The sequence below is a fragment of the Cladophialophora yegresii genome (genome assembly GCF_000585515.1).
Source record: "Cladophialophora yegresii CBS 114405 chromosome Unknown aczIN-supercont1.1, whole genome shotgun sequence".
NCBI lineage: Eukaryota > Fungi > Ascomycota > Eurotiomycetes > Chaetothyriales > Herpotrichiellaceae > Cladophialophora > Cladophialophora yegresii.
The window spans coordinates 4184597-4211518 of NW_006913045.1; the positions used below are offsets into that span (position 1 = coordinate 4184597).

A 26922-nucleotide genomic window follows, 5' to 3' on the forward strand; every position below is an offset into this window, starting at 1 on the left:
ACACACACACACACACACACACACACACACACACACACACACACACACACACACACACACACAGTAGACGTGAAAGAAACCAACGGTCCTCTGCTATACGTATCACTTTTCACGCCGTCGTCGGCGGATGGCGTAGAGTGAGGTTCGTTCGCCGTCATAAACACGCACAGAAAGGGGAGGCTCGTCACAGACAGTATGATGAACCGATCATTTTATGCCCAGGCTGCTGATTCAATGTAGCAGGAGTGCAAGCAAGCAAGCAAGCAAGCAAGCAGCAGTACTGTCTATGCTTCTCTGGGAATTCTGGCCATGCCATCCTTACCAGGCCATGGCCCTTAGCGTTTGTGTGACTGTTCCATGTTGCACGTGCACGCGCACGCGCCCATGCACTGCGCCCATGTTGCCAGATTCAGATCCAGCCACGATACTGATTGATGGCAATACACTTTTCTCGCGAGCTGGCCTAAAGCTCCAAGCACATCGTGCTCCCGTGCGAAACCTGCAGCTCCACGTCCATTGTTGCCAGAAGACAGGTCCGTCACTCGTCATCCTCGTCGTCGTCCACATATCTCGGCCCTCCCGCCGCCGGAGTTGGCGCGTCGAAAGCCCCCGTGGCATATGGTGTCGGTGCGTTCGCGGCAGGTGTCGGCGCATCGTATACCGCAAGACGATTGTTCTTCAGCGGAACACTGTTGGCCGCCTTGGCAAAGCTGGGTGGTGCGGGCGTGGGCGCATCTTGCGGACCAGCACCGGGAGTAGGTGCGGATAGATAGGGTGTGTATGCTTCGTCGTCGTAGCGGTTACCTGAGGCGGCGGGCGTGGGTGCGGACATGCCTGGGGTGGGCGCGTCGTAGGGTCGGGCTGCAGGCGTGGGTGCTGATGCCGTCGAGTTGCTTCCTGGTCCGCCCCAAGCGGGTGTCCGTGATGAGGAGGGATTGTATGCTGGTGTGCGTGAACCGCCAAAGCCGTCAAAGCCAGAGTTGCCAGAAGACCCGTAGTCGCCGGCGCCGTAGGGAGTCTTTGCGCTCCATGCTGGTGTGCGAGAACCGCTGTTGGTGGAGTAATTGCCTGCGCCGCCGTAGGATGTCATTCCACCGCCACCGTAAGACGTCTGTGAGCCAGAAGGACCTTTCCATGACGGCGTTCGGCCGGAGTCGAGACCACCCCCGGTGCTAGGACCGCCCCAAGCAGGTGTCCGTGATGATGCACCCCAAGCTGGAGTCCGCATCCCGTCCATTGCATGCATGGGCGTCCTTCCACCAAAGACCCCTCCGTCCGGCACGCGAGACGAACCTAGGCCTGGGCCGGCCCTCATCGACATGGGACCACCACGCTGCTTGATCCAATCCTCGTATCTTGTACGGTTCTGCGTGTTGGGACTGGGTAGACGTCAGTAATTGTCTTGGGACGAAATCGGACGCTCTACTTACTCAATAATAGAGAGGTCAAACTTGCTAAGGTTAATGGTCTTGTTCTTCGTCTGCAGTTCCAGTCTCGCCTCTCCGGCTGTGGTATCCTTGACGATGGCACGGTGACCTTTGTATGTTCCCTTGCTTATGTGAACAAGCTTTCCTTGGAGCGGATCGCGCCCGGGTCGTTGCGGCGGGGCCATAGCTGCCTCTGGGCGCCTGCCTAGAAGAGCAGGATTCATCTTGGACAAGTCTGTCGTGGGGGCGGTGATACGCCCACCCTTTGCGGCAGTTGTGACTACATTTGTGCACCGGTTGACCCAGATTCCAGAGTTCTCAATCCCTAGCTTGTTATGCGCAAAGACGTAGCCTCTGTGGAGATGGAGGATGGTGCCGGATTTGTTCTCTCCAGTCGATTCACGCACGACGTCACCGACACGGATCTCAGAGCCGTTCTTGTCTGTCGCGACAGCATTCTTGCGTGTCTCGGCCTTCTGGATTTGAGAGGGCAGACGGGTCATGATGGAACCATTCTGATCCAGGATACGTACAGATTCGCGGTCGGCACGGATCACGATACCGACAGTGGTTGGATCAATCTGCACGAGATCTTGCACGTCGAACTGGCTGTTCCCTGCTGCATCGCCACCAGCGTCCGTAGCTTCTCGGAGATCTTTGCTGAAAACCGTGATTTCCTCGTTGGTGTTATTTGTAAGCACTGTGACTTTGTCGTCTTTGATGCGAAGGACCATGCCGACCTCATCCCGGTATTTGCTCCCACCGATAATTTTCACGTTGTCACCCTCCCGGAAGCGCTTCCGCAAACCCTTGACAGGCACTTCAACAAGCTGGCCAGCGAGCTCACCCTCCGTGACCTGGATCGAAACGATGTTGCCGTTGACGGCTTCAGTCCGGCCAATGATGCCTCGCTGTTCACCTTCGTACACCTCAACCTCGTCACCAGGCATGTAGTTGCCCTCGGCCGTAGCGCTTCTAAGGCTGTGAGCTAACTTTTCGAGATCGAGAGTCTCGGTGCCATCGTCGCCGGTCTCGGTCAGCTTCGTGATCTCTTCCAGCTTTGGGTTGACGTTCTCTGTGGTGAGATGTTGGAGCTTGAAATTTTTTATCAAGAAGCCGTTTTCGTAGGTTTCCTTGTTGTAGGTATAAGACTTCCTCGTCAGGGTGTTGTTCGACTGCAGGAGCCGATCATGCCTCTTTCTGGCCTCTGCTTCGTTGAATAGTCTCTGCGGAGGCCGCTCTTTCGGGGTGCCAGTTGGTGCAAACGCATTTGGTCGCTTCCGCTTCGCGTCGGCAGATGGGGCCCTGGCCGGGTCGTCGTTCAGCCCATAGTCAAGTCGCGGGACTAGTCGAAGAGTCACTTCGAGACCATTAGTCTCAACCGTGTCGACGACAGCCAAGTCTCCGGCATAGAGACCACGCTTGATGCGAACGTAGTCACCAGGTACCAGCTCTTTGTCCTTCCGGGTCCTCAACAAATCGGGCATCTCCTTGATCGGCACGAGGTTCATCTTGGTCCGCGGGTAGACGTCCGCGACATTGGTCAGAGCATCATCGACATCGCTCTTCTTGACAGCCTCGACAAAGATATAGCCGGCCATAGGACCCTCGCCATCACCTCTCTGGAAGACTGAACAGATCTTTACCGCGTTCCGACCCTTGCCTTCAAGCATTTTCTTTAGAAGCCTGCTGACGATCTCTTTCTCTTTACCTTGCTTGCATCGAACACCCCAGATGCTCGGGTCCGAAACATCAGGCATGAGCAGGTTCTGTGGCACGAAAGACCCTTGACTGAGTGCGGTAGTCGTCCGTCGTCCGTAGCGCTCCTTGTAAGCAGCGGCCTGTTTCTCGAGATCTATTGACGTTTCAATCTGCCGTTGGCGGTCGAGTTCTCTGTGTCTCGCGTCGTCTTGGTCGGCCTCGGGCGGTAGATCATCATCGGGATGATTAGGCTCGATGAAATCGGGCCCGAGGTCGTCCTCATCAGCTTCCAACTCGTCATCGTCCTCGTCAACCTCAGCCTCTTCCTCGAAGAACTGGTTCAGGCCCCGTCTCCGGCGCTTGCGAGGTCGACTGGCAACTGCGTCTTCATCCTCTTCGTCTTCTTCGTCATCTTCTTCATCGTCGCCATTGAGGTCTTCCCCTTCACCTTCGTCATCTTCGCCGTTGTCATCTTGATCGCCGTCTTCATCCGCGTCGTCGTTGTCGAGCGCAGGCTGAGTGTCTCGCCTTGCAGGAGATGCCGACTTATTGGTCGTAGGGCGGCGGGCGCCAGCATCCTCGCCGTCATCTTGCTCGTCGCCCCGCCTGGCTGCAGTGTTGGGTTTCGTGTCTCGGTCGCCGTCGTCCTCAGCATCGGAACCGCCCTCGAGCCCCGGGTTGAAGTCGTTGTCGGACTCTTCGTCGTCCGCGCCGAAATCTTGGTTCAGCCATGATCCCCCGGACGCCATTTGGGGCCTGAAGTTGACAGAAGGAAACTGGCGGAACGGAGATGCCGCGACGACCAAAGGCTCAGCAACAGAGGGGATGATTCATTCGGAGAGAAATGAGACAGGGGACGCTATGAGGAAGCTGTGCGGAGCAGGTGAACAGGAGATGAGGTTGTCGTGACAGACAGACTGCCTGCGGACAAAAGATTCCCTTGTCAATAACCGCAATTGCGTTACACGACACTACACTTGTCCGAAGATCCAATGATATCACGTGCGCTGCAGTGGAGCAAAACTGTCTGTCTAGCATGGTGCCCGTCGCGCCCATCATCGGCCTCAACCAGACATATGGAGTACGTGACTCCCGAACCTGTAAGGAGAAGATCTCATACTCAACCAGGGTGTGTCGGATGCTTAGAATAGAGACCAGTCTAGGTAAGCCAAAGTTACGTCGTCTACAAGAAGGGTGTGACGATGTGATTCATGCTGAAGTACCAGTGAGAGGAAATCACATTCTGCTCAGCTCCTGTACATACCGGCTACAAACTCTGTGGTCCAGATCCCATGCCACATGGAATTCTTTCCCCTGCCAAACCCCATGTGGCCGTTGAGCTCGCTCAGCGTCGTGTGTCGTCTACAGTTCAACACATCTACGAGCATCGAGCATACGAGTACGAGTACAGTCCGGCAACTGTCATCTCACCAACCATAGCCATATCGTTGCACCGTCCTCGAATCAATGTGCGGTGTCCTCATCCGATCCGTTCGCCCCCATTTCTCATAAGCTCTCTTCAACATCATCTGGTGCTCCTTCTCCTCAAGCAGCTTGGTCGCAAGCGTGAAATCCTCGGCCTCAACGGTTTTTCGCCCGGCCGTTTGGGCAGCTATGTTGGCAGCTATTCGCAGGGAGGTAGCTATTAGCAGTTGCCCCTTTCTCCATGTGTTTCCCGGCAGACAGGGTAAACGATCTCACTCTCCAAACCCTGTCACGCCAGAGATACGTACCTCTCATGATGCAAGCAACGTGAAACTGTGCAAACACCAACAGCACATCGAGCGTGGGATTACCAATCACGTAATCACGCCCAAATTCAGCCAGCATGATCGCGTGCACCATTCTTCTGAGGCGCTGGCGATTGAAAGAAGGTCCATAACCGATGAACTCTGGGGGAAGGCTGTCGCCCGTGATCAATGCAATCTCATCTGAAGCAAAGCACAGCGTTAGGAAATCGAGGCAAGGAGATTCTCCCACACGGTAAGGGTCAGCTAGGGAGGAGGAAAAAGAGCAATCAAACTTGCACATTACACCTTACCTTTGATTCTTTTGATCAGTTGGTCGTCGACCGCGTCGGATGACATGGCTGGGATGACGATGGGATGCGGGCTTGGTTTTGTGGAGATGGCTTTTTGTGAGTGAAGCAATGAGAGAATCAAAGGATGTTGGTGTTGTTTGTGCGATTCAGGAGCTGAAATGGAGGTTATCGAAAGGTAGGCAGGGGGACTGAGGGAAGGGAAGGCGAGATCATCTCATGAGTAAAGTGAGAGAAAGAGCATATTATATAAGTTCAAGAGCGGCCTCACATGAACGGAGTGAATGTCACTCTCCTGAGCCACGCATCCGGACCTGAGGATATCAGGCAGTCGACCTGCATCAGCCGTGACAGAGAGAAGCGCGATAGAGACAGAGAGAAGCGCGATAGAGACAGAAACGAGCGCGACAGAAACGAGCGCGACAGAAACGAGCGCGACAGAAACGAGCGTAAGACTGTCAGCATTGCAGTAAACCGAAGGGACCGCAGGTGTGTATGCTGCTGGTTCGCTGCTGTTTCAATTTCTAGCGGGTGGTAAGAGTCTGGAAATCTCCTTCGCGGTCACTTGACGGTCGTATTTGATGGCTGAGTTGTTGCCTCCTGTACAGTAGTGTGCCGTCTCTGAGCTGAGTACACGAGGACAGGCCTTTCGGCATATTGAATCTTACCTGCGGCCTGATATCCTTTACAGCTTCAAACCCACATTGACATGAACCGCCTTCGTCTGTGAATACGCCGCCAATCCAGCCTCGCCCAGCTCTCTTCCAATACCACTCTGCTTGACACCACCAAAGGGTACTCTGAAGTCCGAATCATTGCTTGAATTAATCCAAACCATGCCAGCCTCGATCCTGGCTGCCACTCGGTGCGCCCGCTCGATATTTTGAGTGAAAATCGCTGAGCCGAGACCGTATGTTGAGTCGTTCGCCATGCGAATCGCGTCGTCCTCTGTCTTGAACGAGGCGATGACAACAAAGGGACCGAAGATTTCTTCCCGGTAGATCTTCATGTCATCCTTTACACCTGTGAAGACTGTGGGCTCGATGAAGAAACCCTTGCCATCTCCGACATTCTTGTGCGGGACGCCACCCGTTGCGAGTGTTGCGCCCTCGGATTTGCCGCTCTCAATATAGCCCAGGACTCTCTCGTACTGTGCTTTCGTGACTTGAGGGCCTTGGAATGTGTCATCAGCAAACGGGTCGCCAACTTTCGAAGTCGACTTCACGATCTCCTTGAATTGCTCGACGAACTTGTCGTAGATTGAGTCTTGGACCAAGACGCGAGATGTTGCTGTACAGATCTGACCCTGGTTCGACATGATGCCAATGTGTGCCCACTTTGCGGCTTGTTCGAGATCAGCATCGTCGAAGACCACAAGAGGTGATTTTCCGCCCGTCTCGAGTGTGATGTTCTTCATGTTGACACTGGCTGTTTTCATGATTTGCTTGCCTGTAAGTGTGCTACCCGTGAAGGCGATCTTGTCCACGTCCAGATGAGAGGCTAGGGCGTAACCGGCTTCTTTGCCGTAACCATTTACAATGTTGATGACGCCAGGAGGGAAGATCCCAGGAATGAGACTGGCAAGGTACAGGATCGAGAGGGGAGTCTGCTCGGCAGGCTTCATTACCACCGTGTTGCCACATGCGAGAGCAGGACCGAGTTTCCATGCCGCCATTGCCAGAGGGTAGTTCCACGGGATGATCTGACCACATACACCGATAGGTTGCTTCAGAGTATATGCGAACTTCTGTGGCGTCGTCGGTATGGTCTCTCCATAGATCTTGTCTGTCCAACCAGCATAGTACCTTATGCAGCCAACGACTTCGGCCAAGTCCTCATTCAGCGCGACGCTGTACGGCTTTCCATTATCCCAGGTCTCCAGTGTGGCAAGCGTTTCCTTATTCTCTTCCAGAACGTCGGCGAACTTATACATCAGGGCGCCTCGATCGGTGGCAGGGAGGTCGCGCCATGACGGATCGTTGAATGCTGCCCGCGCCGCTTTCACAGCTTTGTCGACATCATCTGCCGACGCTGCCTCAACGGAGGTGATCTCAGACTCATCTCTAACTCAAGCATGTCAATTACCATCTCTCTACAGAGTCTCCCAGTGGGAAGAGCCTCGACTCCGGCCACTCACGTAGGGTTAATGCTGGTGATCTTATCGCCTGAACTCGATTTGACAAATTCATTGTTGATGAAGAGGCCAGTCGGCAGGGTGATCTTGCGTCCGTTAGGAGCAGTAAGTTCAACTTTGAGGTCCGCCATGCTGAAGGCCTTCAATCGCGTCGACGAGAATTGTCGCAATACGGTGGGGGAAGCAGAAAATTTATAACACTTGGTTGAGCTTTGACTTGAGCTCGAAAGGCAGGATATAAACCTCGCAAGACTGGTCAACATGTAACAGGCGAGTAAAAGGAGAACACCAAGAATTTTGTTGATGGAATCAATGCCGATCCAGTGTACAGTCAGCTATTTTTCCCTCGAAGCTTCAGGATTCTATTGCCTGTTTGGAGCTCCGAGCTCGCGGCGATCTGCGTTCCACTGTGCAGTCAAGCAATGCAACACCAGCAAGTCGCTGAGCTCCGAAAAGAAGCGCAAAAGCCAAAAGCAAACGGAAGAGAGCGGAAAGTCAAGCATCAGGGACCAAATGAGGGGCAGTTGCGCTTGCGATAAGCTGCTCCGGCTGCAGCTTCCCACTTAAGGACTGCACAGGATCTGCTGACCAGGAATTTCAGCCTTGTTCAAGGCCATGCCGAGGTCTGCTGCGTTCCAGGATCAATGGAGACAGCGAGTGGAGGCGTTGCTGCGGGTAGAGACGCCCTCATGCAGGCTGCGAAGCTGCGTGGCCGGAAGAAGCAGAGCGCTGGGACGCCGAAGCTCAGCTTGACGCCACGTGGAAAGCTAGATCGGATATGAACCAAGATAAGCACATGACATGCACAGTTTCCCTCTTGCTCGTATCTAATACCTCGGGTATAGAATTTGCGAATGAAGATCGAGACACCTGTTGCTTCGGAAGATCTGGGCCCGTTAGAAAAACATTCCTCAATGGGACGCAGGCACGAAGTCGACGGCTTACCCAGGCATACACTCTAAATCATTCAGTACTTGCGCGTGACTGGACAAGGACGAGTTCGGTGAGCCCAACTGGAACAAGAACACCCACCAGACGATACTGAAAAGTTCGTGGAGGTTGATTTGCCTGGAAAATGATCAACTTGGGAAGCAGTAGTCTCGAGGATACTATGCGGCTCGACAGCCGGAAGGTGCGGTTCAATAACAAGTGTACATTCTGTGATAAGACTTTGACTTATCTTCGCAGGAGCCGTATGGCAGCTGTACTTGGGAAGAAGGTTGAGCAGCTCTCAGTGTCGCATTCCGACCAAGCATCGCCACATTGCCGTCCTGTGTCGCTGTTTAGTTGGGCGAAGGAAGCGGCCGGGTCCAAAATCAAAAGCTGTGCGTTCATCCCCAGCTGACACCTTCGACATCGCATTTCCAGTGCCGGCACGCTTGCATCTTTTCTGATAGCATCAGTTGCCGCAACGATGCAGAGTCTGTCGATCATCAGATTTCTCGCCAGGGATCTCCAGCTCATAGTTGCTGGAGTCTGGTCACTACCAGATATGATCACAGGAACTTATGGCCCATTCCGAAGCTGTACGCCGGTAATTTCCGTCCCCTTCACGGTGGGCAGACAGAGTTCCGTCGTATGAGCCGCTAGACAATTCCCTTCGGATTTTTGTCGGCACCATCAGCACCATTGACAGTGTTGGAGCCGCCGTTATCCTGAATAGCGTCGACAGCTGATCCTTCAAAGTTGACGCCGCTTGCCACTCCGAGGCCTTCGTCACTGTTGGAAAGACCATTGAGTCCATCCGCATCGCCGACGCCTGCCGTGTCTTCACCTTCTCCATCAATCTCCGACTCATATCCACTCATACCATCTCCATGACCCAGAGTGGTAGGCTCACCGGCGAGGTCGAGAATGAAGCGCCATGCTTCTGGGCTGACGGCTGAGACACTCAGTCGAGAGAGTTTCAACATTTGCATATCCTCCAAGGCACCACCAGGCTTCGCAAACGACTTCAGCTCCCGTAGAGTGACGAGGTTCTCAAATTTCTTGACGAACTCAACATGAACGACCTCCCACTTCGGATTGGCGCGGTCAGACTTTGGGTCGAAATAGGGGTGGTCAGGGTTGAATGCACTCTCGTCGACCGAATGTTCGGCAACGATCCGCATTACGCCTGCGATTCCAGGGACAGAGCAATTGGAGTGGTAGAAGAATGCCAAGTCGCCTTCGCGCATGGCTCGCATATGGTTTCTGGCCATCGGGTTGCGCACGCCTAGTCATCACTGTTAGAACGACCGCCGGAGAGCACGGGGGACCAATATTACTAACCGTCCCAAGCCTCCGGCTCCGTCTTCGCCGCAAGGTCATCAATGGAGAATTTGACATCGTGACCCTTCTCAATACGAGAGTCTGGTTCCGCCTTCATCAGCCAGTATTGTACGTCAGTGTCGACACCAGAGAGGTCCTCCAGCTTGCTCTTGTCGCCATTGACCGTTGTAGCTGCGTCATTCGGGTGCGCCACAAGGCCTTCAGGTGTGGATTCGGAGTCGGATCCGGTGGCTAGTTGTGTAGCCTCGGTCAGAGATTTCGGCTTTCTTCCACGTTTTCCAGGGATGATAACGGAGGCCTTCGTTTCGGGTTGCTGGCTCGTCGCTGCATGGGCGGTTTGGGCAGAGGTGGCGGGTTTTGAAGCAGAGGCTGCCATGCAGTGTTTAGCCCAGCGTCATTCTCGGAGATGCAAGCTCTGACTCACCCTTGGTATTCTTGGCCGGTCTTCCTCGTTTCTTAGGCGCCACATCCTCGTCCACGGTAGGTGCAGTAGTAGCAGCAGCTGGCCCCGCCTTGGGTGGTCTACCACGTCTCTTGGCCGGAGACTTCTGTTCTGCAGCAGCAGGGCTTACATTCCGAGTGCTAGATGAGCGGCGTCTTGTGACTTTGTACTGGGGTTCACCAACAGAGGTTCGCTTGGGTCGCCCTGAAGGTGAGACAGTCGGCTGATCAGGTATGTCTGTGGTAGAGCCAATGCGAACTTTCTTCGCGGGAACGCCAGGATTTGACGCGGCTTTGCGCTTCCTCGGCTGAATAGTGAGAGGCATAGTGGGCCAGAACGTTGAGCAACGGGAACGTGGGAAGAGCGTCTTACTGACGAAAGGATAAGCCCTGTCGTGGTAATGAGAATGTGATCACCAAAGGACCGCGCAAAGTGGTCTGAGTAAACGACGCGTCGCGGTTGGGGAAATAAAGTTTAAGTCTAATTGAAGTCAAGCCGGGTTTCCTAATTGGGAAGACAAAGCTTGGCGATATCTCATCTGAGGTTTGTGTGAGCTGAGCCTGACATGTACGTTCATAGCTGCCTCATTGAAGGATGACTATCTTCAGGCTTGTGGTGACAGAAAGCTTACTTGAAGGAGACTCCAGGACATCTACTTCTTGTTGAGCTAGATCGGTGATACCTCTCTCACCAAATATCGTCTGTTGTCTCTCGCCGGTCGTCCAAGACCGTTTTCCAGGCCAGTATCCACAATGATGGACACCGTTCTTGGAGCAAAGCAGCAATGTCTTGCATATAGAACATACAGGTACTTAAGCTTAGGACGATATTGTTGAATGTTGGTACCTAGCGGAATGCCTCTAAGGAGCGGATGTCCACAACTTATCAGCTTCGATTCTATCGACAACCCACAGTGCCCCACGATACGGTGTACTAGCCGGTATGAAGAATTTCTAGCGCAGATCATCCCGCAGGACTTGTCATTCTACCTGCCAGAGAAAACACCCAGTAATAGGAAGGTTGTTAACACTTAGCATAGGATGTCCGGTGTACCGTAGGAATTGTCGTCTCCGTCCTGACGTAGCAGCATACGCGGCTCCTGGATAATCCGAGGTAGTCGGCCACGATCGGGATAATCTCGAAGCCATTGTAGACAGATTCTATATCGTATTCATAGATGGGAGGAGGTGGCTGAGCCGTGGTCACTCAGTGGTCAGCAGTCGACTGTGACGAGCTGGAGCTCCTGCGTCAGAACCTCTCCGCAGGAATTGGCCCTGGCAAGGTATGTCCAAGTGAGGCACCAAGGAAGGAAACGATGCCGCGAAAAAGCAAAACATGCAACCACCATGGATGGGAATGCATAGCTGCCCCCTCCGTTAGTGAACACTGACCGCAGAACAGATCATGAACCTGCCACGATCCCTGTTTCGTCATCTGTCAGGCTAACCACGAGCCACTCAGAGAATGCGAGACACTGCTCGAGAGGGGGTGGGGGCGAAGACGATTTGAAATCCCTCCGCTTTCTCACATCTGCAGCCACGTGTCCGCCCGAGAATCGAGGACGTGCCCCTGCAGCAGGATCGGTGTCGCGGCTTTCTCCACCCATCCTCGAGCTTGACGCCCCAAACGGCAAGCGCTCGGGCCTGATACTCGTATTTCCTTGCCTGGAGCGTTATCATGTGCCGTCCTGGCTTCTTGCAAGACGCGCTTGTTGGATTGGCAGCGGGCAGATGGGAAGGTTTCCAGAGCACGCAATTGGCGGCAGGAGGGCCGCTACCGATACAGTACATGCAACATGCCATGCCGCCTGCGATCAACGCCGGACTTGCGGGACAAGCAGAGCAGAAGCAAGCAAGCTGCTCCAGAAGGATGCAGGCTGGAAACCTATTTCTCCGACCCATGCACGGAGTTCAGTATCACCTGCAGGTCAAGTGCTTGCATCACATCACGCAAGTCAGTGAAATCTTCAGTTAGTGTGGCCCGCGCAGCCCGCGAGACGAGCCAGGCACTAGCCTGAGGATTGCTCGGTTAGTGCTCACGACGTGCTTGAAGCTCCATGCACAAAAGTGCCGTTGATGCCAGGAGGAGATGCGAGATAGTCCGTAGATATCCCAGGAGACCATCGTCGCGAAGAGTGATGGATGTCTGAGCTACCGCATCGGCATCAGCATCTGCTTGCTGGTGATGCCGTCCAGGACATCTGTGAGAGAGACAATTCTCGGAGGAGAACACAAGCCCAAGCTGCGACGCAGCACGACAATTGGAATAGTGGACGCCACGGGGCGCCACGCCAGGTGCCTTCAAGCCTGCAGAAAGCACCTCGAGCCACACACCTCAGCGGCAGCAGGTGTGCAGGGAGAGAAACGTCGGTTAAAGGTGGGCAGCAAGCCTCTTTCGTGATCCGTGATGGGGAAATGCTCCGTTCCCGCCCACGTGTGGAATGTCTCGCTGGGATCCGCCCTCTCTCCCCATGATCCCTGCCTGATGCGCTACGGTACGGAGTACCAGCACTGCAATGCGGGTTGCATCGTTGGGCCGCCTTGCATATTGCTACAGATGGTGTATGTCCCGGGCGTGTGGCTCCTTCGGCACCGTTGACTCGGTGAATCTACTTTTGACATACGTGCCGGTGTTGTTTCCTATTTCCTGTCCTGCTGCCATTATTTGTCGGACCGCCAGCGCCAGCAATCAGTGTTAGCACCAGCTGCGTCAACGCAACACCCACCTGAGACCTGACACATGACGGCCTGACACTCCGAAGCAGGCTCTGTCACTTGCCGAGACGCGTTGAAGGCCGGTAGCTGGCAGGCAGGGCGTGGCATGTGAAGTCGCCTCTGTTTCCATGACATCCAGGACGGATTGGTCGCCAAATCGAAAACGAGAGGCCGAAGAGGTGTCACGGCGCTCAAACCGGCGGGCGTCCTGTGCGCGCACTTGCGATGCCACTACGTGTGCTCGTACAGTTCCTACGAGATTCGACGCTAAAGGACTCAAGATGGTGTGGTGCGGTAGTCAAAGATGCTGACTTCAGTGGGCACACTCCGTAGTATGTGACTTTAACTATCAGTGGTCGAGGGAGCATTTCGCGCCCTCGGACTCCTGTCGTGGTGAACCGAACCGACAGATCTCACCAATCTGTCATGCATCACGGATGATGGAGTCCTGATCTTTGATCTCCCGAACTGAGTGTCAAGCCACAGGACGGAGCACACTTTCCTTCTGCTGGTCCCATGATCCCAGCCAGCAGCACACCAAGCCGATCGTCGCTAAGTAGTCCAAACTACTGTATGTACTTACGGCGTGCTGTAGACGATGGTTCAGAGTCAAAAGAAGAACACCGCAGAACTCCGGCAGCCCTCGGTCATGGCACACGGCACCAAAAAAGGATCCAAGATGGCGCGCCGCTGCACGACCGACAGCTAAGCTCTGGGCTGCCGCTGGTTGCTCCCATGGTACAGGCGTCAGACTTTCATCAATTCCGGAGTACATACAGTACTCGTGCCGGCGCCATACGTGCCTTGGCCAATAAACCAGGGCCTCAAGGTTAGAGATTTGATATCCCAAGGAGACGAAGCGGCGTTCGGTAGCAGGCCACTCGACTGGCTGGTGTCGCGAGCAGTCGCCCAACCTAACTTGACGCAGCTCGTACTGCTCAGATCGTTTGCCGTGCGCTGCTTAGATCTACATAGACACATACAGACATGCACACTATGGAGCATAAGATATCCTTTGGTTCGTATCCGCAAACCTTGTCTTGTGGTCCCCTTAGCCGTTGACGGGGTTTGGAGGAGATGGGTGGATGAAGGAGTACGAGTACAGCAAATCAGACATTAACAGGCAGCAATGCTCTGTAACTCGTCCTCCATGGGCCAAAGCTCACCACCTCACAATTTGAAAGTTCCGGGGCAAAATCCCGTGCCGCTACAGGGTACACAGAACTTGTATGTATAAGTTGTAGCTGCAGTAGTATTCCTCGTATGTGTGATAACCCGTGGTTACGATTGGCAGCTGTATCGCCCTGCCTGACCAATCCTGAATCATGGCCACCATCTTTGCGCATTGATTGGCCGGGCCGTCACATTTCAAAGCTCAAAAACATGGAAATCCAGCGCTATAGAATGTAGAGTGGGCTTACGGAGTAATGGACTCATAGCTCGATCCTTAGCGTTCCCGTGTGAATGCTCTGCGGTCTCTGTTGGGCCAAGCTCGGCAACTTGAAGGTGGCAACGGCATACGGAGTACAGTGGCAAGAGTGTAGTCGTCGTTGGTAAGCCACGCTGGAAGCCACAGCCCTTTCAGCGGGCGGAAAGGCAAGCACTGTAAGTGTCGCCTCAACTTCTGAGGTCCCCAGTCTGTGTCTTGGCCGTACACAGCAGACTCGAAAAACGGGGCATCTACAGTAAGAAGCCTCTCAAGCGTAGTTGCAACCTCCGCGAATAGGTGGGATCAGGTGATGGGTAGGTAGGTAGGTATATAGAAGTACATTCATCAACTATACGGTGTGTCCAATGCCCACCCAGTCAGATGCCAGAAGCCGTGGCGTGTCTCTGATTCTGGCTCCCAGTCTGCAGTGCCCGTCGCTTCTGCTCCTGCCCTGGTTTGAGCCGGCCCTGCCCTGCCCCTGCCGCTCCTCTACCGGATCCAACTCGATCTCCTAACGCCGGATGGTACCATATTAATCCGAACAAGGGGTATAGTTGGGTATCTTGCAAGCATAACGTGTGGAAAAGAAAAAGGAAGAACAATTAGCCAAGATAATGGTAGTGTGGAATGTATGCAGATCTGATAAGGAGATGGAGCGATAAGGAACCCTTGTGACGACATGCGCAAATGCCAGTCTTTTTGATACCGTCAGTCGTAATCGTGTCACACCGGATCTCGATGTGAGTAGTGGTCGCGTTCTGAGGTCGCCCCCAATCAGTCGTCTTTAGGAATATGCAGTCATGTCGAAGGAAAGATATTATGTATCTGTAGTCTGCTTCGTTTGGGCGTTTCTTCATTCACCGGCCGGAACTCCAGGTCCTGTCAAAGGGATCTCTCCGAAAGGCGTCGTAAGATTGTGAGCGCGTGACGTTGCCTCCCGGCGGCGGTCCCCCTGGTGGCAAAGTCCTTGGCGTGCCATAGGCGCTCTGGCCAGAAGGGGGAGGAGGGAGTGACAGAGGAGGAGGAGGAGGCTGAGGGGGAAACGCCACACCACCATAGGTCGGTGGGGGTGGTGAATGAGCCTGCCGGCCGGTGAAGGTCGGCTGGTAGTCGCCTGTTCGTCGACGTTGCGAAGGTCCCGGCTCGGTTCGCTCTCGATACGAGTCGTCCGATACTGAGGGGTCGTCCAACGTGCCTCCTGAGGGTGGTCCGCCGAGTGCTGCAGTCGTCGGTAGTCTTCGGTGCTGGGGGGACTGTGGGCGCTGTAACATCTGCGCGCCGTGTCTGGCTGCCAGATCGCGAAAATAATTCCGTTCCGACAGATAATGGTCTCGTTCTTCTATCAGTTCCCTCAGTTCCTGCTGCAACCCGGTAATGGTCTGTGAAGCTTCCTTCTCCTTCTCCTTCCTCCGTGCACGAAACCGGGCAGAGGCCCCGGCATTGCGCTTTCTCTTCTCGTCCGCCACCTTGGATGCCTGCTGCAGGTCCAGCTCGACGGGGATGTTCATGGGTCCTTGGTCGGTGTCGAGCGTCATTTGGTACGAAGCTGGGCCTTGTTGATAACCTTCGTGTGGTCCATGACCTTGGGTCTCCTGGCCGTAACCCGTCGCGCCACCTGCTGGCATCACTCTGAACGGTTGCGGTGCCTGAGACGGTGGCTGCTGAACCGCTCTGTAGCGATAGCTTGGAGAAGGTTGGTCGAGCTTGCCATACGATGTTTGAGACGTCGAAGAGCGCTCGGTTTGAGGCGTAACAATGCGCTCGAACCCACGAGCAGGACTCTCCGGGACGTGCGCCGATCGGGGCTGGCCGGGCTCGGCTGGTGCCAGGTTGGACAAGTGGGAAGCCGTCGCAATCGACAATGGAGGCAGAGCTGGGATCTCTGAGCCTTGATATTGTCCAGGTTCTGCGGTGTAGGTGCGACCGCTTGCGCTCGGTTGAGGCTGCAATAGCTGGATCGTAGAATGAAAGGCAGGATTCCTTCTGGCTCCCAAGCTCGCAGTACGCATTCCAGGCGACTTCGGCGTGAGGACGCGCCTGCCCATGTGACTGCCTTGCACGTGCGCTGGCTCCTGAGCGGGCGATCTTGGGCCTGTACGTTTTCGGCTCCGGGGCGACTCGGTAGGCGCTGGGAGAAGACTTTGGGCGAGGCTCATGGCGGGACGACCGGGTTGACTGACACTATGGGGCTCTCTATCTTCGGGCTCTACTGGCGGGTTCAGAATGCTGTGCACACCAAAAGTCCGGGACGGAGTTTGCACAGTCGATTCTGCGGATGGGCGACGAGAGCTTATTCCCAATCCCACCTCGGTCACAGCGCGCCCTTGGGGAATTCCACCATATCCGCCATAAGCCTCGGTCCTGACAGCACTCGCCGTGCTGGGTCGTGACGACTCTGCGCTTGCGCCCGAGGCGTGAGAAAAGAGATTCTGTCCTCCGGCAGTGGTGGGAGTCGTAGTTGATGGATTATCCGCTGGTGCAGAGGAGTGTGACATGTACTTATTGTGAGCCTCCTCGTGCGGCGGATATCCTGGTCGCGACCATGGATGTTCCTCGTGCGGCACTCCTCCGCTTCCCCTCCTCCAACGATCCGGGAGCCCCGTGCGTGGTGGCGGGCTGGTCTGGCGACTCTGGTAATTCCAGGATTGCTGAAAGTATCCCGCCGTTGGAGGCGACCTGGGGTAGTGTTGGAAGGGGGAGTAATTGGAGTCGATAGTTGCCGCCAGATTGAAGGCCTTCTATTGCCAGAGAGGTCAGACAAGAGGAAGGCCGTGCTGTAAGCTCGCGCGCGGCCAGACTTACAAGAGGACTCCTAGAAGTCGCGGCAATCCGGAGTCAGAGCAGGGATACGAGGAAGGCCACGAAGCCGGACAGCAGATTGCGCATCCCAGATCAGAAGCATTTGCGCAAGCCTTCCATTCGCTTGCCAGGATCCGTCCAGATAATTCGTGCTTGGGGGCAATAATGGATGCGGCAAATGAGAGTCATCAAACGACAACCCTGGCCGTGAGAGGTCCGTTCGAACAACAGCACAAATTGCACACCAGGCAAGCCGAGCGCACAGATGTCGACGGGCACCAGGAAGAACAAATAGTGTCGTGACGGACTAGCCTGAGGTCAGCTCGTAATATTCCACCGTCCAGAGTGGGCAGCAGCGTAAGCAGAGGTACTTTGACTGAGTGGCCCGCGCCAACTCCTGGGACGGGGAAGCGGGTGGGCATTATTTGTTGGTGTTCGAAAGCGAAATGCTTCCAGGCTTCTAGCGCGACTGGGTAGCGTTGATGCCAGCCTGCCCTCGTCACGATCTGAGCAGTCGCTCGACAGAGGTCTCGAAACAGGGACGGTTGGGCCTGACGCCGACAAGCCGCGGTCCCCATCAGCAGGCAGGAAAGGCAAGTGGGTCGCGCCGTCCAGCGGGTGTCAACCATGCGAGTAGCCGGTGGACGGCGGATGGGGAACGGGCACAGGGTGATGAGGATTCAGATTCAATATCCAAGGTGCAGCCGGGTTGCGAGAAAACTAGTGCCATCGCTCGAGCATGCCTTGACAAGCGCGTGATGGCATCGGCAGGCGGAATGATGGCATCGCTGGGCAGCAACTGTGATAGTAGCGCGCCTCTTGGTCGGCACGGCGGTGATGTGGCGCTACGGAACGCCTGGGGGGTTGATACCTGCCAACCAGCGCGGGCCCGGTGGGCTCATTAGACTTGGAGCTTTACCGTTAGCCTGGAGATAATAAAGGGCTAGCTGTGCCCTGTCACCGGGCCTGTGGAAAAGAGCTGCTCAGGGTTGCCAGGGCGAAAACCGCGGCTCCACACAGCCCATCCATCCTCCAACCTGCAAGACAGCCACCCGTGGCCAACGGGGAGGAGATTTCCATTCCTCGAAGAGCGGGTTTTGAGGTGGCGCACACGGCAGTGAATCCTCTTCTCTGCTCCTGCCTGAGGGCAAGGCGCAACACAATCGGGCAGGTGGTAGGGGCGTTTTGAGTATAGGCCCAGGGGCAGGAAACGTCTGCCATGCAGCCATGTCAGGCATGTCGACGGCCAGCAGCAGTGCGCGCGTTAGCCTTGCCTCTTGGCCCATGCCCATTGGCGTCCTTCCGACGTCGGCTTCGCTCCCCCGTGCACTTTGATCCCCAGTTGGCAGCTGCCTTGAGCAGAAGCTCGTAGCGGGCGTCCCGGGAATTCGCTGGAAATGCTAAAGCAAGGCGATTAGGGCGTTCGGTGGCCGTAGCCCGCTTATTGGATCGCGGCTCATCTGCTGCTCGCCTGGGATCAGGCTTCAAGAGCTCTATCCCTGTCCAATGCGAACGATCCTTCTGCTTTTGGCCACAAGCTGTCGTCCAATTTGGACGGTTGACCATGGACGCAATGCACGATAGCACCATCTCTGGGCGAGAGGTACAGAAGGATCCTGCGTCCCGCTGCACGTCCAGCCATGGATCCGTTCGAGTATTGGTACGGAGTACGTGCCCTTGCAAGTGAAGCAAGTAGCACAGGATCCGGCTTACCATCACTACACAGTACTGGGGTACGAAGCTACCTGGAGGGTGACGAAGGCCCCTGCTGGCCCATCTTCTGTCCTCATTTCTGTCTGCTTCATTTCGTCTTTCTCGCCGTGAATCGTAATCAATCAAACTCTGTACCCGCTGGTCTGCACCGTGCGCCGTGACTTCGGCGTACTGCGTGAGCAGAGCGAAACCGTTGAGCTTCTGCGGCCGTCGCAATGAGCCATCCCCTCTCTGCACTTCGGTTACTGCGTGACATACTGTAGTCCGTAGGTCCCAAGGAATTGTGGTTAGCTTGTCCCGGGAAAAAGTCCACTGCGGGCGATCACGTCGATCACATCATCCATACCCTTGGACTAGGTCTGAAAAGAGTTCCCCTGATCTCGCTCGCATATCAAAGAGACTTCCGGGATAATCGATCCCAAAGTGGCCGGCCAAACGAGAGGCTCGCTTCTTGGGCTTCAATCTGTCTCTCGGACGACTCTTCCAGCCCTGTCTGTGTATATCCGCACGTCGAGACCTTCAGGCTCTTTACGGTTCGGCATATGATGCCGCGCTGTGATAGCGACTCGTTATTTGCGTCGTCCTTGTCCCGCAAGCGAGGAGGGATCAATAGAGCAAAAGCTGCAGGCCAGGACAGAATCATGCCCTGACTTCAAATTGCACTCATTTCTTATGGTTACACGGGCTGCCGAAAATTCCCATCAAGCAATTATGTCTTCTTCCAGTTTGGGACTCTTGACTTTGACACTCATCCTCGTTCTTCCCAGCCGGGGTCAAATTGGACGTCTTCCATGTAGAATCTGTGTGGGATGATTCACCTCGATCCACATGACTCCCCACACATACAAGACCTGCCAGCAAAGGTCGTGTCAGGAAATATCTAGCTCGCCGAATAGTCCTTCTCTCATCTTGGTAACTGCTCCTGCAGACTCTGTATGGAGCAAAGCCCAGCTCGAAGTGGACAGTAGGCAGACACGGAACTAACGAAGTACCCCAAGATGTCCGCCAATTCGTGGAAGGCCTCGCCAACGGATTCTCGTGCGTCCTACGACAACAGACTGTTCTTGATCTCAGACCGTGGATCCCCCGGGGGGAGGGGGTGGGGGGGGGGCCTGGCGGTAGTGCCTCTCGCTAGGGAGCGTAGGGTAACGTTCAGAAAGTTCCATAACTCCCCGCCGTCATGCACATTGGACAGTACTCCGTACAACTGCAGCTACGGGAGTCAAGGTCTTTAACTGCAAACAGTTACGGCGACCTGCACTCTGAACATTGGTGCCGGAACTCTGGGACTGCACTTCGCTAGCCCTGCATGAAGACCATCTCGTAACAACAAGAGCAACCAAGCGGTATGGGTTAGGCGGTCTGTACTGTGGTAGAGCAAGCGGTCCGTCACCCAGCCTTGATACCATCATGATCAGCCTGTCAGTCCACAAGCTTGGAATTCTTTACGTCATTAGATCCCGTTCCACCATCCTGGGTAGTTGACACGTCGGTGCCACGCGGAGTGCAAGCGATGCCCTGCCCGAGGCTGCTGATTGCGAGCTCGACCACCCTTAACGTATCTCATACTCGCATCTCCTATCTCAGGGGCTTCCTCAAAACAGATGCGGCTCGGTCGAGCGACTGGGATCATTTGCGCTCGTGATCTGCAACCATGGAGACCAACCGCGTCCGGTGAAGAACGCTTTTGAAGCCGCGTTCGTCGGCTATGCACCTTGCTGCAGCGTCGATTCGTGGCACCATGCAGGCCAAGACCTAAAACTCTCACATTGGCACCATAATGGGAGTAGGAAGGGTGTGATGGCTGCCAGCATTCCGGAGGTCCCAATCGGTGTCTGTGATCCCCCTCTTTTCACTTGCGCTCCTTCTCCTCCTCCTCCTCCTCATGGCGGTCCGTCTTCCTCAAATAGGCCGTGAGGCAGAGGTATTGCGCATCTTTCGTGGATGTTTATGGGGCTGAGCGCGACTCGCATCAACGGCTGTTAGTGGAGATGGCGAAGGCTTGCGAGGGCAAACGAACCGCTTGTTGGACAAGCGACAATGGGTACGCCATCTCGAGGACAAGCGCCCGACTCCTGCGGTGCTGCTGCTGTGCCCAGGAGAATGCGCCCCCACTGCGCCAGACAGACACCTTCCAGAGTCGACAAAGTGTGACTGTCCGCATGATGTAAGTGAACATCTGCCAAAGTCGCAAAGGTCGGCCACGTGGGACTGCCTCCCGGTAAGGCCGGACCCATGCCCAGAAAAGTCCAACAGGGCGCCACCCCGGGGGCGCCATTCTTTCCCCCTGGAGCCTTCACTCTGCAGCCTGGGCCTTAACTAAAGCTCTTTAGCATGACGCCTGCCGAGCACAACCATTTGCCCCCCTTCGCCGATTTCGTCACCCTGGACACCGGAGGCCTTGTGCTTTTGTAAGCCTATTTTGGGATTCTCGACAGAGCCTGGGTAACGCGTCGCAAATCGACCGAGGCACTCAGCTGCGTACCCCTCTTGGGATGGAAAAGAAAATCATAATCTGGGGTCTTTTCCCAAGGCAGATCGAGCGTCCTGTTTGGGTCCGCCAAAGCTCGTAGCCACGGCCTGCGATAGTCGTCGGTACTGACGACTTCCCAACATATTAGGCGATGCGAAAGTTCTCATGCCCTCAAACGAGATACCAAGTCGAATCGAGAGCCGGAGCAAGACCTGAAGCAGGAGTTTACGGCCGACTCGGTCGACAGCATTATTGTCCAGCACGCGACATTGGACTGCAAAGTTTCTCAGAAGGGCAGATTACATCCATCGGTCCATCGAAAAAACGAGTCAGCGCCTCGATATTTTGAGTATTCGCGACCCCTGCAGACTCCTTCGAGTCGAACATTGGAAGGGAATCCCCAATCTCGGCTGTTGGGCGTCATGTTCGAGTACGAGGCGTGCTACACAGTAGAAACACCTTCTGTTCCATGACCAGTCCTGGACACGTAGTGGCAAGCACTATTGCATCGCTTATCAGAGTGTATCGATTACTGTAGCAAAGCCAATGGATACTACTCCATAAGTGCTACGTAATTGTCGTCCTCGTCTATGTAGCGAAACTATTTCTGCCAGGACCGTCCCTGCTAGGTGCCTGCTTGGCTGGTCGCGACATTTGGCAGTCGCATACGACGGTCTTGGGAGGTGCCACTGCTGGTCGTGATAACCTTAACCTCGCTTGCGAAACACCCTGCACAGTGCTTGACTCCTTGTCTGTCCCTGATTTCCTGCGGAGAGCTCTGAGACCATACGGAGTAGATGAGAGTCTTAACTTAGATCGCCAATTACAGTAAGACCATGACGCCCGACATCCAATCTCGCTTGGGGCAGATCCCCACCGTAGACAGTCTTCCTTCTAGAAACATCAGACGACCTTCTTCAAGGTCGCCTAGTCCAAGCGAGCCTTGTACTTCGGCATGCCTTCGATTCCGACATCAACCTTGAACAAATTGCCAGCAAACTTAGCCGACTCGGGGAATTTGTCAGGCTCATCTTCCTCTGCACTAGTGATGAACAACTCAGTCCCTGCAAAGGTCGGACAGGTGATGTTGCGCGTTGGCAGGTGGATGACCCCTGTGACAACACCTTGGGGCGATATCCGGATGACTTTGGAGCCGCCGTAGCAGGCGTGCCAGATGTTGCCTTCGACGTCCATGGCGTGGCCATCCGGGTGCACGCCTTCCTCGTCATGGTGATAGAACACCCTTTGGTTCGATATGCTTCCTGTCTTCTTGTCGTAGTCGAAAGCATAGACGTTCTGGGGCGGCGAGTCTGTCAGGAACATCGTGCTGTCACTTTCGTTCCAGGTGATGCCGTTCGGGATGGTCATGCTCTCAAAGACCGTGTGCAGGGTCCCATCGTGGTCGAGGCGGAAGAGGCAGCCCTCCTCCTTCAGCTCAGTTATGGTGGGATCATCGAACGCTTCTACCCAGAAACGACCATCAGTGTCGACTGCACCGTCGTTCGAGCGCATCCTGTGCCAGCCATGTGAGTCAAATCCGTACGTATCCGTCCGAGTCTATAAAGCAAGCCTACCTTTTTGCCTTCTCCTCTGCATCAGGCCCCGTCCAATACTTGGCCACATATTCATGCTCTCCTGTCTTCAAGTGGAACTTCGTGACCCCATCCTTTGCCCCGGCCAAGATCACCTCTGAGGAATCGACGCCTTCGATGTTGGCAGTGACGCCAATTGGCTGTTTGGTGTCAATGATCTTGACCGAATCCGGGCCCTTGTTGAGATCGATGATGAAGAGCTTCTTGTTGTTGATATCCTACTACAGCGTCAGCTTGAGCTGGCACACAAGGGCAGCAGGTCAACCATGTATCGAAGCTCGTGCCGCTCCTTTGTATAGTAAGGCCCCTCGCCCAAACTACACCTCGACGGATAGTATGCCTGGTGAGGATTAGCCGTGAGTGTGGCCGGATTGAAAAGACATCCAAGACTGACCTGCTTCACAGTCCATTCCTGCACTCCCATCATGGATATGGTACGCCGGCGATATTGTGTCCGTTATCTGTCTCCCTGGTGTGTGGGTGACGACGAGGTTAATCGAGGGGGCGCAATCAGTGCAGCTTGACATCATGGTTGGTGCGGGCAGTAGGTCATAATTTATATCGGCTCCATCTCCGGCTTAGGAGCACTGGCGGTTTTCTACACCTCTATCTCGGTCCTACGACGCTGCTAAGCATAAGGCCCTTATTGGCTTTTGCGGCACTGCGTACGCACTGAACAATTAGGCAAAAGGAGCAGACTGTCGACCGCCGTCACGGATTCGAGATAGTCCAGGCCGAAGATAACCCGGACCTTTGCCGGAGGCTCATGGCCCAATGCCGGTTCAGACATTCTAATGCTGGCTCATGGATACAAGAGCCTGAAGATATGTCTAAAACATGGTCCTGGCCAGAGCACTGTCCCGAAACCCCTGGAGAACATCCGATTGCAAACATACTACAGTCATGCAGTCATGTGTCCCTGGTGGCTATTCCAAGCAACCTCTCCCGCGCGTCCAAGCAACAACTAACCTTCCAGGACCAATGTCTTCATGGTTGTATGCGCGTGGGCCCGTGGAGTTCTTCCGTCACCGCATGTTTCTGACTCTCCGTCGCTGCGTGAGATACGGGGAGCAAGGCTGGTAGGCCCTATGTGTCCTTCGATTTGTAGCAACAGAATAATCCGCACAGACCAGTGCCAGAACGCGTTGTGGACATCTGTAGCCTGGCATTCGCCAAGCACCCCAGACAGCAATCAGCAGTGGATGTGGCATGCGCCTCATGCCCCAACAGCAGGAGTAATGAAGGCTTTGATGGCAAGCGAGGCGTTTCCATCATGCGACCGCAATAGCTCTGTGGCCTTGTTCTTGGAAAGATCGAGCTCCTCAACCTGGAAAAAGACATCAGTCAGCCACTACCCCTCAGAACGTAGAATCGACATTGGGCGACACCCACCAGAAAGTTGACATCCTCGGCTGCGATCTTGATTTTCTTCTTCACCTCGACCTCTTTCTTCGTCTCTGCCTTTGTCGTGTCCTCCTTCTTCTTGCTGACACCACTGGCGATCTCGAGCCTAGACATGGCCTTGCCCAACGCCTCTTGATCAGCTGCGGACGGCTGCTTGGGGCCGCTCTCGCCGTTCTCCGTCGACATCTCGTTGGCATTCAACGAATTGAGCGCCGCCGCGGCTTTGCGGTCTTCGGCATTCTTGGGGAGATTTTGAGACACCTCATCGTCGGCTGCGTCTGCGGCGGCCGCTGACGCCGAGGGGACCGGTTCTGCCATGTCGTACCGTGTTGCGCCGTGTCAACGTATCCACGAATACAAGGAACGTCTTGGTGACATTAATGGCGATGGACAGCATCTGGCGTGACGGCGGCTAAGAATCCACCGTATGGTAGCTGTACTTTGCCGTAGGGCTAACGATGCCCGCTAGCCAGGAAGGGGATGGCACTCTATCACAAACATTCCATTCCACTCTGTTGACTCATGCCTCTACCCGTTGAAAGCATCGAATCACGCTCAATTACCGGATTCGAGGTTGAGCGACACTGTCTGCAATCCGGAGCTCATGTTTCATCGCCGAATATCCGCTAGACTCTATTCCCAAAGCCCACCTGGCCACGGCCTTGACTCAACTCACTCCTGCGAAGAAATAGTCCAGAACTATCGACGGAATTCTGTAGGTGAATAGGCGCTGTGCGACCGAAGAAGTGCTCGTGTAACGGCAACCAAAGCATTCACGGTAGAGAGTAGCGTCCAGCGGCTACATTCCCAGCGTATTTCAACTCATTCAAGTACTCCGTCAAAAAGAAAAGCCCGAACTCGGGATGGAGATGAATGGTACCGGCTCATGGACGCCCTCGAGCTGGAAAACCCGCCCAATCGTTCAATCCGTCACATACAATGACGCCCACTCCTTCGAGACGTCGCTGCAGAAACTCAACAGACTCCCGCCTCTCGTCACGCCACGAGAGATCGTCAAGCTGAAAGACGAACTCCGCGAAGTCGCCAGGGGTAATGCCTTCCTCCTTCAAGGCGGCGACTGCGCCGAACTCTTCGACTACTGCACCCAGGACATGATCGAGGCCAAAGTCAAGCTCCTGCTCCAGATGTCTTTGGTGTTGATCTACGGCGCGAAGAAGAAGGTTGTCCGCGTGGCGCGCATGGCCGGGCAATACGCCAAACCACGCTCCTCGCCGATGGAAGTCGTCAACGGCGTCTCCATGCCCAGTTTCCGAGGCGACATCCTAAACAGCTACGAAGCGGACCCGGCGCTTCGGGAACCAGACCCCAAGAGGCTGGTCGACGCATACTTCCACTCGGCCGCGACGCAAAACTACCTCCGAGCCGCGCTGGCGAGTGGGCTGGCGGACCTGCACGCCCCACTGGACTGGAGTCTGGGACATGTCCGCGACCCCTCCGTCCGGGACAACTACCAAGTCATTGTCGAACGGATTACGGACACGCTGGAGATGATGCGGACGATCGGCCTCGACACAGGCGGCGGACTAGAGACAGTGGACCTGTTCACATCCCACGAGGGCCTGCTCCTCGAGTACGAACAGGCACTGACGCGACAGTTCAAGCATCCGTCGAATCACCACCCGCCGCCTGAAATTCCTCGACCCGTCTCACCAGTGGCACAGCAACCACAAAAGAACCACCGCAAGACATCGCTTCCAACCCAGCTCCCCCCACCTCTACCCCCGACGAAAGGCTACTACGACACATCCGCGCACATGGTCTGGGTGGGCGACCGCACACGCCAGCTCACGCACGCCCACGTCGAATTCTTCCGCGGCATCGCCAACCCGATCGGCGTCAAGGTCGGCCCCTCGATGCCTCCCTCGGACCTCGTGCCTCTTCTGGACATCCTCAACCCGGACCGTGAAGTCGGCAAAATCGTCCTCATCACGCGCTACGGGTGCGACAAGATCGCCGCGCACCTGCCGGGACATATCCGCGCCGTGCAGAACTCACGGCACCAAGGCACCGTCGTGTGGCAGTGCGATCCCATGCACGGGAACGGCCGGAACGCCACGGTGACGATGTCCCCCGGGGGTTCGACCATCAATGGCTCCCCCGCGACGGCAGGCTCCACGACGATCAAGACCCGTCGGTTCAGCGACATCCTGTCGGAACTGCGGCAGGCGCTGCAGATCCATCGCTCGCACGGCAGTTATCTCGGCGGCATGCATCTGGAATTGACGGGCGAGGCGGTCACGGAGTGTGTGGGCGGCGCGGAGGAGCTCACCGAACAGGATCTCAGCCTGAATTACGCGACGTTCTGCGATCCGCGGTTGAACGAGAAGCAGGCTCTCGAGCTGGCTTTTCTGGTTGCGGGTTTCTACAGGGATGCGAGTGGTGGGAAGTGAGTTGATGACAAGGGAGGAATGGTAAGTGGTGGGAGGTAAGTAGAGTGAGAAAGGGCGAGCATGACATGGCATGCCATGGCTGGCAGTAAGCAGAGTCAGAGAGAGAGAGACACACACACACACAGGGAGAGAGAGGGGGGGCGTGCGTCCGGGTCTCATACGGCGGGAAGTACGTGTACGTGTACGTGTATCATAAAGTACGACCGACCCGGGGGGACCAGGCAGGTCGGCACGCAGTCACGCAGCATGGCATCGAACACAATCTGGTACCGTAGGAATGAATGTGCGGCTCCGACGCGCCTAAGAGCGTGCAGCAGCGTGCGGGTGAATGCTTTTTCGGTTCTCAAGGACAGTGTTCCGTATCATACCTAGAC

At 55.4% G+C, this 26922-nt stretch overlaps 8 protein-coding genes across 8 annotated transcripts; 1 reads left to right on the top strand and 7 right to left on the bottom strand.

Moving 5' to 3' along the window:
* Nucleotides 1-538: 538 nt before the first annotated feature.
* Nucleotides 539-3877, bottom strand: A1O7_01502 (uncharacterized protein; the record flags this gene model as incomplete). The annotated part of the gene is made up of 2 exons (XM_007755539.1): nucleotides 539-1379; nucleotides 1431-3877. The coding sequence occupies 2 exons, from the start codon at nucleotides 3875-3877 to the stop codon at nucleotides 539-541; spliced, it is 3288 nt and encodes a 1095-aa protein (XP_007753729.1).
* Nucleotides 3878-4555: 678 nt separating this feature from the next.
* On the bottom strand, nucleotides 4556-5215 carry A1O7_01503 (uncharacterized protein; the record flags this gene model as incomplete). Its single annotated transcript, XM_007755540.1, has 3 exons — nucleotides 4556-4752; nucleotides 4862-5059; nucleotides 5170-5215. 3 exons carry the CDS (start codon nucleotides 5213-5215, stop codon nucleotides 4556-4558), a joined length of 441 nt encoding a protein of 146 aa, XP_007753730.1.
* A 636-nt stretch (nucleotides 5216-5851) lies between these two features.
* A1O7_01504 (aldehyde dehydrogenase (NAD+)) lies at nucleotides 5852-7431 on the bottom strand (the record flags this gene model as incomplete). The annotated part of the gene is made up of 2 exons (XM_007755541.1): nucleotides 5852-7229; nucleotides 7304-7431. 2 exons carry the CDS (start codon nucleotides 7429-7431, stop codon nucleotides 5852-5854), a joined length of 1506 nt encoding a protein of 501 aa, XP_007753731.1.
* A 1455-nt stretch (nucleotides 7432-8886) lies between these two features.
* Nucleotides 8887-10338, bottom strand: A1O7_01505 (uncharacterized protein; the record flags this gene model as incomplete). The annotated part of the gene is made up of 3 exons (XM_007755542.1): nucleotides 8887-9515; nucleotides 9572-9940; nucleotides 9996-10338. The coding sequence occupies 3 exons, from the start codon at nucleotides 10336-10338 to the stop codon at nucleotides 8887-8889; spliced, it is 1341 nt and encodes a 446-aa protein (XP_007753732.1).
* A 4675-nt stretch (nucleotides 10339-15013) lies between these two features.
* Nucleotides 15014-16312, bottom strand: A1O7_01506 (uncharacterized protein; the record flags this gene model as incomplete). Its single annotated transcript, XM_007755543.1, has 1 exon — nucleotides 15014-16312. One exon carries the CDS (start codon nucleotides 16310-16312, stop codon nucleotides 15014-15016), a length of 1299 nt encoding a protein of 432 aa, XP_007753733.1.
* A 5756-nt stretch (nucleotides 16313-22068) lies between these two features.
* On the bottom strand, nucleotides 22069-23157 carry A1O7_01507 (uncharacterized protein; the record flags this gene model as incomplete). Its single annotated transcript, XM_007755544.1, has 4 exons — nucleotides 22069-22654; nucleotides 22716-22951; nucleotides 22999-23073; nucleotides 23128-23157. 4 exons carry the CDS (start codon nucleotides 23155-23157, stop codon nucleotides 22069-22071), a joined length of 927 nt encoding a protein of 308 aa, XP_007753734.1.
* A 792-nt stretch (nucleotides 23158-23949) lies between these two features.
* A1O7_01508 (uncharacterized protein) lies at nucleotides 23950-24455 on the bottom strand (the record flags this gene model as incomplete). Its single annotated transcript, XM_007755545.1, has 2 exons — nucleotides 23950-24060; nucleotides 24126-24455. 2 exons carry the CDS (start codon nucleotides 24453-24455, stop codon nucleotides 23950-23952), a joined length of 441 nt encoding a protein of 146 aa, XP_007753735.1.
* A 545-nt stretch (nucleotides 24456-25000) lies between these two features.
* On the top strand, nucleotides 25001-26548 carry A1O7_01509 (3-deoxy-7-phosphoheptulonate synthase; the record flags this gene model as incomplete). Its single annotated transcript, XM_007755546.1, has 1 exon — nucleotides 25001-26548. The coding sequence occupies one exon, from the start codon at nucleotides 25001-25003 to the stop codon at nucleotides 26546-26548; it is 1548 nt and encodes a 515-aa protein (XP_007753736.1).
* Nucleotides 26549-26922: the final 374 nt, after the last annotated feature.